Source organism: Lipophrys pholis (assembly GCF_963383615.2).
Source record: "Lipophrys pholis genome assembly, chromosome: 15".
NCBI lineage: Eukaryota > Metazoa > Chordata > Actinopteri > Blenniiformes > Blenniidae > Lipophrys > Lipophrys pholis.
Genome location: NC_137642.1, coordinates 14,934,185 through 14,946,341, shown reverse-complemented (window position 1 = coordinate 14,946,341; position 12,157 = coordinate 14,934,185). Strand labels below are relative to the sequence as shown.

At 39.0% G+C, this 12,157-nt stretch overlaps 1 protein-coding gene across 4 annotated transcripts in view; it reads left to right on the top strand.

The window, feature by feature from the left end:
- adgrb3 (adhesion G protein-coupled receptor B3) overlaps window positions 1–12,157 on the top strand; it is a 129,083-nt gene that overhangs the window by 95,277 nt on the left and 21,649 nt on the right. For all 4 annotated transcript variants that reach the window (XM_080481564.1, XM_080481563.1, XM_080481562.1 and 1 more), the window contains one exon: window positions 11,119–11,245. In XM_080481564.1, the coding sequence (XP_080337690.1) occupies window positions 11,119–11,245 (127 nt within the window). The remainder of the gene's footprint in view (window positions 1–11,118; window positions 11,246–12,157) is intronic.

Below are 12,157 nucleotides of genomic sequence, written 5' to 3'. Positions count from 1 at the left end.
AATAGGAACTTGTGAGATCACACTCCCACTCTCCAACCCTAAGGTCACTTTCGTAAAATGGCAAAGTCAAGATCCAAACAATGGTGGCAATAGTGTCACAGGTTACATGGTCACTAAATGTAGACTGTTAAAAAAAAAAGAATAACAGGAAAAGGTAAACAAGTGGGGGGAAAAAAACACAAAGAAGCCTTGTTGTTTGTGGAGGTAATGCTGCCATGGACCCATGGTAAAGGTGTGGAAATTAACATCTTTAGAGATCGAAATACACATCAAAATGAAATGAGGGAAGAACCAAATGTAGACATTGTTCAAAACCGTAAGAAATTTGTATTTGATGATGAATACGAGAACAGAAGTCTTTCCAAACAAAACAAAATGCTACTAAATTGAGAGGGAAAACAGACAAGATGGACCCAACCGCATTCACAAACCCAGGATACTTTCAGATTTGTCAATGTAAACCATGTGCTTGTTTGGTGTCGACAGAAATGTATATTGGGTATATTGTCGTTCACATTCACAGTTCTTTTGCTGCTGTATTCAACACCTGGTGGAGTCTCAAATTTCCATGACGATCAAGCCTTTTGTAGTGCTCCAGTATTATTCCAAATTTGATAGGCAGCACATTGAACCACCTTTTCCTTTTCTACCCCATTGGGTTCTGTTTCTTTATTGCATAATGCAACTTCATATATTCCGTCTATACATTCTGCTCTGTGCTAGTCAGGAGCCCTTTTAAGTCAAACTTGTGAGTATGTGAGACAAGACTGGAGATTGAAAAAAAAACAAAAAACAGGCAGCTGGTGTGGTTTCTTTCACACCACTCTCGCAACATACCAGTGTGACTGCAAAGAGACCGTCTCATCAGGCTGGTCTCGGTGTAGCTGTTTCAGACCAAACTGCCTTGAACCACACCAGATTGGAACCCTGCCATGCTCAGTCCCGTACACAGTCCCAAAAGTCAACTAGATCCACCCTAAAAACATCAGGTGTGAAAGCACTCTCAGACACACAAGGAAAGGTGGATGAGTCACAAATGTGATGCACAGGGCAGGTGTAATCACTGTGGGAGCTGCACAGGCCACATACATATGAGGGGAAGAAACGGGAAGATCTGACACGGGTGTGGCATCAGACAGTGACTAACCAGAAAGCATCCAGACAATGGAGAGGGAAGTCCACAGAAACCTGACACAATAGCAATGCACAACTTAGGAACACATAAAGCAGAAACACTGAAACGAAGGTGGGAATACAAACACTTTGGAAAACACTACTTTGAGGACACACAACTGCCAGTTATAACCATGTCATTCAAAGACATGTTTTGTATTTTATGATAATACAGGTCTTTAACCTGTTTCCAGGACTGAAATCTTTATCTCTGCAATGTATGCCTGTGACACGCAGAGACGAGACAATTCACTTACTAAGATTAAGCCAGATTTCTTCTGTGTAAGTGAAGTTAACTCTGCATTTTCAATTTTTTTTGTAAATTTCTCAAAGTCTCAGCCTAACACGAAATTAACAGCAGATATGTATAGATTATATCAGGCAACAGTTGTTTTTACTTTGAAATAGCTTGTGAAATGTGCGTAGTCTGCCTTCTCATCTGGTATTCAAGGGCATCTGGGCTATTTTTGAACTACTGGGGCAAATCAGCTCCATCCTCTGTCTCTGACTTTCCCCAAGTGTGCATTATTTTCCTAATGTGCTCAGAGCCACTTTAATCAGAGCAACAATAAGTTATACCACATCATGATAATCATCTTCCTTTCAGATATTTGGCTGCTCCAATTACCCAATAGCAGTTATTCTCAGGACTTCATTATTAAAGGGCACCATCACCCATAATGCACCGTCTGTCAGCCATGTTGGTTCCATCTAAATGATTAGTGATCAATTATTAGAAAGAAAATATTCACAAATCGATCATGGAGGAAATCTGGACCACACTTTCTGCTGTTTATGTTTGTTGAAACTAACAGATTTACATAATTGTAAACAGTTAGTTGATTGGAAAAAGTAAGTACACTTGCTATGATTTATTTATTTTTTATTAAAGAAAATATTTTATTGACCCACCCAGCATTCAAATAGTTTACTATTTGAAATGACATGTAATTAACTCCAGTACTAGAAATACTGCAATCTAGTATTTTAAAACTCTCTTATGAACCCTTGCTAAACATCTGATTGAATTACCATCCCCAAATTTATATGATTAGAATGGTAGACTTGACAGGTTTCTTTATTCATTGCTTTAAAAGTGATAGAGAAATCATATTTGACAAGATAATGAGTTTCCCAGCAATCTTCATTCAATTTTCGACTGAAATAAACCAACTATTCCACCTGTCAGACCTACTTTTTGTGTTGTCGATGACATTTATTGGCATGTGCTTGCTGTGTTTTGGCTCATTTCTATTACCCAGGCCTGTAGGTGAATCTGTTCCACCTGGCTGGCGTAATGATTATCCCAATATAGCAGAGGAAATAGTAAAAAAAGAAAATAGTAGGGTAAATATTGTCATAGAAAGTTTCCAAACCACATTGCCACCACATCCAATATTACTTTTCAGGTCTGCAGCTCCACTGCACTGAGCATATTAAGTCAGACGCTGCACTTTTATTTATTTTTTTCAAATGTTGATATTTATTGCTGCCAAACAAGCTTGAAATTCCTATTATCCCACCACTGTCTCATGAAGAAAAGATGAAATACAACCCACTGACTTTAGATCAGTGAACTTCCCCACTGTGTTTTCATTTCCCTTCACATTATTCCTAATTTTAAATTAAATAATGCAATCACTGTTTTGACAGAAAACATTGTACTATCTGGTAAATTTTCCATCATCCTGACCCCAGCATGAGATTAAAACGCATGCCTTATCCGCCAAGCTAAACGTGGAACTCATCACTCTTGTTAGAGAGAATAATTATCGCCATTTGAGGACTGTAATCACAACAATAAAATTCAAATTCAGCCTTGTTTGTTGTTCTTTACCGACTCTAAATTTGCAGAACAGGAAAATTACAGAATGACAACAAGCAGTCAAGCTGGTTTAATCTTTTGACTTCCCCCCCCCTGCAATTAGATGTTTTTGAAATCCTCTGTATGCCTGTAAAGCAGTGCATGGAAAGCCTCTGACATTTTAATCACAGATATTTCAGCATCATCTCTCAAATTATCCATCACAGTGGCCAAATATGAAACAGAAAACGACCATCTTTACAAGTGAAGATGAGCAGAACCTCAAACAAGACTTTTCTGGACAGCCTGTTTGCCTCAACATACATATCTTTCCATTTATTCCACACATAGGCCACTCAAATCTGTACAAGGGGGTGATTTGTTGAGACAAATTGAAGGATAAACCCTCTCTATTATTTTTTTTGGTCCATGCATCTCCAATTCTGTGAACATTTTTTTATCACATGTATCAAACCATGTAACTTCTCCTGCAAAGTGATTAAAGCTATTGAACCAACAAACCAGGAAAAAACATATCAAATAAAAGTACAGTGGTTTGCAAGAGTGTTCATCTCCTTTTAAACTTTCCTACACTTTGTCACATTACAACCACAAATATAAATGTGTTTTGGGAAGACTTTTTTTGTGTTAGACCAACAAAATGTATCACATAATTGTGAAGTGGAAGGAAAAAGTGTGCAAAAGTATTCATCTTCTCAGAGTCAATACTTTGTGGAGCCTCCTTTAGCTGAGCTGCAATCACAGCTGCAAGTCTTTTGGGGTATGTCTCTGCCAGCTTTTCACATCTAAAGACTGACATTTTGCCCATTCTTCTTTACTCGAGCAATGGTTTCATGCAAACCATTGCATTCTAGCTCTTGTATGTTTATAGTCTTTCTCCTGCTGGGAGGTGAACCTCCACCCAGTCAGGTTTTCTTCTAAGATTCCCCTGAACTGAGACTAGATTGCACACATTTTGACTCTATTGACTAACTAGGTGACTTCTGAAGGCACTTGGTTGCACTGGATTTTATGTCGGGCTATCAGTGTGAAGGAGCATGAATACTTTTGCATGCCACACTTTGTAGTTTTTATTTGTCAAAAAAAAAAATCTTGAAAATCATGTATAATTTACTTCCACTTCACAATGATGCAGCATGTTGTGTCGGTCGATGAATATTTTTGCAAGCCACAGTATTTAAAAGTAAATAAGAGCCGTCATCTCTCACACATTGATGATAAAATTGTTGCTATTAACTCCAAACTCACATCAAATGTAAACACTTTGGCTGAAATACAGCTATCTGGGGCTTTTATCCTGACAGTAGAAACTGTAGTCAATTTCTACAACCTGCACATCACTCCAGCATTCATTGATATATCCTTTTTATGAAGTTTGTATTATTATACCCTCGTCTACTTATTGCTCGTAGCTTCCATTTTTATATATCACCTCCCCCCCCCCCCCCCCCCCCCATCTATCAGAAACTATTCCCCCTCCAGCTCTCATCACAAATCACACCCCATATACAATCAGATAAGACAACCTGTTATCTCCTTTTTCAATAATTCCATAGATCAAAAATATTGATTCAAATATCTGACATCACTTTAAAGGGTACACACAGGTCTGCTTGCAATCTGAAAAAAGTGCAAAGGTGAAACTAAATAACAAATAAACTCCTCAAATGGTACATCTAAAGGTAAAATATTTTATTAGATTCAAGAAAAAAGAAAAACGTGATTTTTAGAGTTCTGTCATTACTTCGGTGTTGTCCACTGTTCTAGTTATTTAATTTATCATAACAAAGACAAAGGTTTCAGTCAAGAGGTTGTGATCATTGTCCTTGGTATTGATAAGTCTTTGTCAATCATGTCTTCATGATTGACACTTATATCATGGCTTTTCCTTTTTTAATATCCATTTCTTTTAGTTTTATCTTATCTAGTTTTATTACCGTATCATCTCTCTCAAAGCACTCTGATGGTAGTAAATCATATTGTTGTCCCACTGCTTTTATCAGCGTAAAATAGAGTTTCTTTTAATGTAAGAATTACTAGCTTTCAGCCTTTATGGTCAAGCCTGAAAGAAACAACATAAATCCTGCAGGAAACATGGTGGCAGATGACTTAAACAAAGCACATCACAATATGTATTTGGATGAAGCCCACCTAATTAAAAACCAGAGCGTTCAAACCTGTGCTTTAGAAAAATCTCTAATGAATTGCCGCAGTAGCTTTGTCTCAGATTACTGCACAGATTGTTAGTTACATTTGAAGGAATAATTTACAAAGAACAGTGTAGTTCCTAAGGAATAAAAGCCTATTAATTATTTACATGTCAGGGTGTGAAAGCAGCTGTCACAGCATCGGGTTGCACACAGATGCTGAGCTTGAGCCAAACAGGGCGCACCAAACACTGGATAACTGCTGCAAAGCATCACAACCAGGAGAATACTGACTTTTGTATTCCTGCTTTGCACAGGGCATACTTTCATACTTTCACTTCACGATCTGCAAATTTACAGTTTGTTCAAGCCTTTTCAATGCACCCCTGCACCTCAACAAATTCCTCGTAAGTGCACACTTATCCGGAAATAAATTAATTCTAGATTTGATGTTCTTGCTTAATACATATCCTGCTTGTTAAATGGATGGAGAAAAAGCCATTCCTTCTCAATGAGTCGTTATCAACACACTTAATGAATCCTGTAACGGCAGGTTTACTTCTTAGATCTGGTAAACTCCTTTTAATACAAATAAATCCCATACAGTCACAGACATCCTGCAAATCAAATCTAACTGGCCCAGATTATTATCAAAAATCTTCAGCAAAAATTAGATTTTGGCATTAAACATTCATTCCTTGTATTCATTCTATGCGATCATTTCAATTGAGTAAACCCTGGTAATCTTCTGCGGTCATTATCAACATGATATTATCTGTACTGTGATAATCAACTTAATTTAACAGCTTTTTTCTAAACATCTGAATTCACCCGTACATATTTAAAGCCCCAAATTCACATTTCCTATTTTATCTTTCAGTTTAAGTTGATTTTGAGTTGGCGTTTAAAGTCTCTCATGGTTTCTTTTTATGACGTAAAGCTCCTTTGACATTTCCACATCTGAGATCGGCAGTTGTCAAACTTTTTCACGTCATCGACCTACTAAGAGACACGTTTGCTCCACTGACTCCCACTCGATCAGATTCAATCCCAAGGACCCTTGTGGGAATGTTTTTGTTGTTTTGGGGCAACTTTTGGATTGCAACTATTTACAGTGCAGATGTCGGGATGGTGACGGTGAGCGATTGCTTGTTTGTGCTGGATTAATAAACCTAAAGCACTTGTGGTTTTGCTTATGATGTTTGGTTACTGCAGCAGGACATTGGCAGACAGACATGGCAAAAATGTTTTGGATTGTTCACAGCTTCAGTAGAAGATTCACGATGGACTGATAACACTATTCACTATTTGACAGCAGCACGTGTTGTTGGGTTGGTGTATGTCAGAGCGCACAATGTAATTATATGTAGACACACATGCATGCATATGACATGTATTTATGGCAGTGGTGCTGTGGTGATACTCAGTGATGCTTCATGTAATGAAGACTCTCATCTGCTTGATTTATTTATTCATTTGCCCTTTCCAGTGTAAGATTATATGGCTTTGATAGTGAACCTGTCACTGCTATTTCATCATGCACTTTGGACTTTTAATTTACTAATGACCTTAATGTAAACACCTGTTTTAATGCCGGGCCACCAATGGAACAATAAACACCCTGCCATTCAAATCAGTGCATAAAAAAGGATGAACTTATTTTGTTGATGACATATACATTAGGCGAGCATCTATTTCACGCTGATGTCCATCAGGTAACAATGCATGTACTTGCATAGTAATGTAATTGCTCAAAACACAAAAGCATATCCAATCTGTATGGTGTCATATTCAGTGTGCTATAATATGTGGATTTAACCCCTCTCAGGATCATTAAGCATTTTCCCACTACATAAAAATATGCGCTCATTTTTCTTTTCTTCTCACTCAGCTAAGACCCGCAATGTGGCACACAGGCTGATATAAATGGCCCGTCATCAAGCGGTCCAAGATGGATGGTATAATTTCCCAGCATGGCCCCCACCCTCCTCTGCCTGTCATTGTGTGTCAGTCTTTCGAGGCTTCATGAAATTGCCCAAAGTGCATAGCCTCGGGCTTTCTTTAAGCCCACATCGCAGAGTCTGGATAAATCTAATGGGGGCATTCAACAAATTTTAAAAAGAGGTTTTTTTTTACTTGCCCTGAGCTATGTACAGCAACCAATGCTCATATGCTGTCTGAAATGTGAGAACAATGTAGGCGAAAAGGCTCCAGGTTAGGCTGGTTTGGTGAGTTCTATTCAGCTGCACCAGTTTCTTTGAGGGAACATTAATAAAGGCCCCTGAACATTGGGATAAGACATATGGATTTATTAGGCTGACTGGAGGAACTCAATCTGTCAAAGTTTAGGCAAACCTCAAAAGCCTAATTGGAGTTTTGTCCTGTTTCTGCAAGACTCCATTGCTTGAATACTTCATGTGCCCTAGACTTTGTTAGCCCCTCATGTCACTCTGCTGTCAGTTATCTTCCATCTTGACGCCTAAATCTGTAAAAAAAAATAAGACGTGGAGTGGGATCAAGTTCTGTCACAAAATTCAAGTCCTGTAAGTTGTGATGCAAAGTTGTCAATACGTCACTGCATGGATAGAAAGTGGTCAGCCAAGAGTAGGTGATGAATGTCACATCATCAGACTCAGTGTGGCTAACGTCAACGCTGACACTTTCTCTTGGGGGTATTTTATATTCTCGGGCCACCAAGGCCCAATAAGGTCAGACAACACATCAAAACGTGGCATACATAAATCCCCAGCCAACCATTGTTCTCCTGTCAGCTTCCCCCTCTGGCACTATAAGGAAGCAAACATCTATAGCAAGTCGAAAGTTATGAACAGATCATGAGGAGGATTCAGTCCTCAGCAGGGGAGCGAAGAATCCAACGTTATCTGAAGAAGTGGAGGCTTCAAAAGTGCTATCAGCCTGTCACATCACAAAGGAGCATGGATGCAGAATGGGTTTGCATCAGCATGTGACAATGAGGTTTTGAGCATGCTGCACCACCCTGCTCAAAGGGTGATCTCAAGTGGGCAGCTGTGGAAAGATTGTGATTGTTGTTGGTCGCCAAGCAAGTGCGCATCCTGGGGAAAACGCCTCAGATATTTAAGATGTTTGGCGGATGTGCAGACTGCCTCTTCAAAACATTGGTGTCCATCATGTATGACCACTCAGTGAGAAGGCGTCTTCTCTGAAATGACATTTCTGAATAACTTCCTCTTCAAGGTCCAACTGTGCAAACATTTACACAGTTTTAAACTAACACTTTATTTGAAAACTGAAACTTACAGGAACCTGAACACCTCTACTGGAGAAAAGCTCAGGCATCAACAAGCTATCTAAACTAGAATAGAATAGAATAGAATAGGTACTGATTTAATATACACACACTGAAAATCAAAAAGAGGTCACAATTACCACAAATAAAAATGAACTTTTTTCAAATGGATAAAATATTTTAAAAGTTTTACTTTATATATCGCAAGTGTATAAATAATCAACAAAACATTACATTGTACCTGCACTTTGTCTATTAAGGTGCTATTAGCAGTTTGACTGTGACGTCTTAGTGGGGTACATGGATGAAAACAGTTTTAGAGACAGTTTTTCCCCCAGATCTTAATACAAAGCTTCTGTTCTGTTGATTTTAATATTTGTGCCTTGTTTTCTGGAAGTGAAATTGCTGGTAGGATTTTCTTTATACATGCCACATTGTTTTTCTGTATTTCCCAGAAGATCAGATAAGAAACCTTTATCGTCATTGAACTGTACAATTAAACTGAAGTGCCCTTTGCAGTGCACTTTACAGACCATTGAATGATACAAATGACACGAAGAGACAAATATCAAAAGACAAATGACAATATTGAGGTTTGGGATATTTAAAATAATATATCTATCAAAAAACAACAATGATAATATCATTAAAGTGACATATCAGTAGGAGAACAACTTTATTTGTCCATCCATCCATCCAGCCATCCATCCATCTATCTAACCCGCTGGCTATGGGCACATCTTGAACAGGTCAACAATCTAGGGGAATTTCAAATTCAACAGGACATTTTCAAGAAATCATAAATTTTGTAGGGGATTTTAAAATTTCAAACCTGTAGAGGTGATCTTCAAGATATGGCGCATGACTCAGCAGTGCAGTACTCTAGTCTACATCCTCCAATCTAATCAGAAAACTGAGTTGAAAGGTCTGTGTGTTTCACCCATAGGCAGGGCCAAGTACATCAAAATGCAGTAAATGCAGTAACTGGACAAACATAAAGTTCCTTTCCATTTAGTATTCCAGATTTTGAAGAGTCGACAGTGGCAGCATATTTCTTGATCTGCCTTGGTCTCGGTATTTATTAAAAGCTGCGAGTCAAGCTTCAAAATACAGGGCATTAGCTGCCTTCAGTGTTTTGATGGGTGCAGATATGCACCAGTTGGATATGAAGAATAGTCCCAATCCAGTTAAGAAGAGGAACGACGAGCTTGAGAATAATGTTGAAGGTTCATTTATCTTTGCTTTGCTGTGCACAGACAGACAGACCAAAGAACCGATTGGCCCTGGTTGGGAATTTGCAACTGGCTCCATGGTTCCCTTCCAGGAATAATAAATATTGCTGCCATATTGATCAAATGACAGAGCAGGATTGCCTTGCACAGCAGGCACGGCTGCTCCCACAAATCACAGAGCTCTATATCGTCCTAAATCAGATGTATGCGTCTTGTTTTGCCTTTGTCACGACTTGAGTGGGATGCTGAAGAGTGAAAAGATTGCCAGGTGTTTTTCTTTTTTTTTTTGCAAGACAACAGGTGTTTTGCTTGTGACCGGCATCTTAATATGGGGGCTCGTGTTGTTGCGGCAAAACTGCTCCGTGATCACAGTCACGTTCGGGTTTTCTTGTGTCAATAAAGTTTATAACGGTGCTTTTTTTTATTATGGGGGTGATATTTTGGGGTTTGTTTGTGTTTTTTTTTTTTTTTTTCCTTGCAAAGACTGAAAATGAGTCGCGGGGCGAATGGAAGAGAGACGCTCCTTTCATTTCACCTACTAGTGGTGTGAAGTGGAGACCGGCTGCAACCATTTGCGCTGCCTCCGCGGGGTGGTATCACTTCTGCGGTGTTTTTTTTTTTTTTTTTAGTTTTTTTTTTTTTAAGGAGCGCTTCGCGTCGGGGAGCGACAACACTCGTGTAAAAAAAATGATTTTCAGGAACAATTCAAAAGCAACATTTAGTCCCGTCGCAGTGTTCGACTTGAAGCCGAATGAGCAGATGATGCGACAGCGTGTCTTTATTTTCTCCTTGTATCAGCCTCCCCCCTCTCACGCCAGCAGAGAGGAACAGAGTATCAATCTGATGCTGTCCACCGTTTCCAGGGTGAAAATGCCCCCAAGGAAGCAGTCAAAAAGCTGCTAATTAAAACAGCCGAAGGGAGAATAAAGAATAATTTAAAAAAATTTAAAAATTAAAAAAAAAAAGCATCGCAAAAAGACGGGATAAAACAGCAGGAATGTAGTCGACTGTGTGGGGGAAATAGAGAGGCATGCAGGTAAATATACGCGCTTTTATTCCGGAGCATATCCAAAGAGAATGTCGGTGTTTGAATGTGAGTGAGGTAGTTGGTTTTTTTTTTGTATTTATCTGCGTATAGCGAATCAATCAGCACCGGTCTGCTTGGACAGCTCCGTGCGTCCTCCCCCTCCTCCGAGTCTCTATCTGCTCCAAATGCTGCTCGTAGCCACACAAGAGCCGAGCCGATTCCTCTCTCCGATTTTCTTTTTTTTTTTTTTTTTTTTCTTCTCCCCTACCCTTCTCTCTCGTGCAACAATCCGCACGCCTATTTAGCTTTAGATGCATATCAGCGTTTTTTTTTTTTTTATAATAACAGTTGAGGAAAAAAAGAAAAGAAGCGATGCCGATAAGTCCTGTGAAGTCGTGTCACCGCTGGAATTAAGCCTCTAATTGCCTCTTGCCTCCTCCTTGCAGGAACGATTCTTGGGGAGCCTGGTCCACAAAAGGATGTAAAACGGTGCTTACAGATGCCTCCCATACTAAATGCTTATGTGATCGTGTATCTACCTTCGCCATTTTGGCTCGGCAACCAAGAGAAATAGTAAGTGGGCTATTGATTTGTTATTCACTGTGGGTTTTATGGGCTAATGTAAAGGAAGAAAAGCTGTGCCTGTGTTGCGTGTGCGTGTGCGTGCGTGCGTGCAAGTGTGTGTGCTTGGCGAGAATGGAAATTGAATATTTGGTGTGCTAATCCCGTTAAACAGTATTCCGGCGCTGAAATGGAGATGGTGGGGGATATTTTCTAGTTTGTACATAGATTCAGATAACTCTGTGTATATGGACATGCACGAGGAGGGTGTGTGCATGCTGATGTGTGTGTGTCAGCCTCTCCTCATCAATCAAAATGCACATTTCATAAGGGATTAGGATTTCTTTTTTTTTTTTTTTTTTAAGTTTATCAGTTATACAGTTTTGTTGCATCAAAAACAGAAACAAATTCTGGGTGAAGCCATATGTAATATTTTTTTGTTTTGGTTTTTTTCCTGCAAAGTGGTTTGATCCTATGTGCAGACATTTTAACTGTAAATGAAACAGAACCCTGTAATTTCTTTACAAGAAGAAGAAGTTGAGTATTTACACTTTGGCCTTTAGTACATGTTTGAAACAAGAAGCTATCCCAAACCTTCTTCTTTAAAAGGCCTGAAACATTGAACACCATGGCACCAAATGTATTTTCTACAAAACAGTGATTCTTGGTTTAATTTACTGACTATTGTACAAAAACTGATACCACAAAATGTACTATATGTCCAATCCCTACAAAGCCAGCTCATAATTGGCTACTTCACATGACTTCATGTATGTGATTTGAAAGGCTAATGTAGACTGAATTAAACAAACACGCCAATGTAGTGCCCTGTGTTGTTTAGTATAATCTCAAGACACAGTATGAATAGCTTTGGACCATGTATCTAAACAACCATCAAGCCCACGCATGTACCTCAAACCTCAC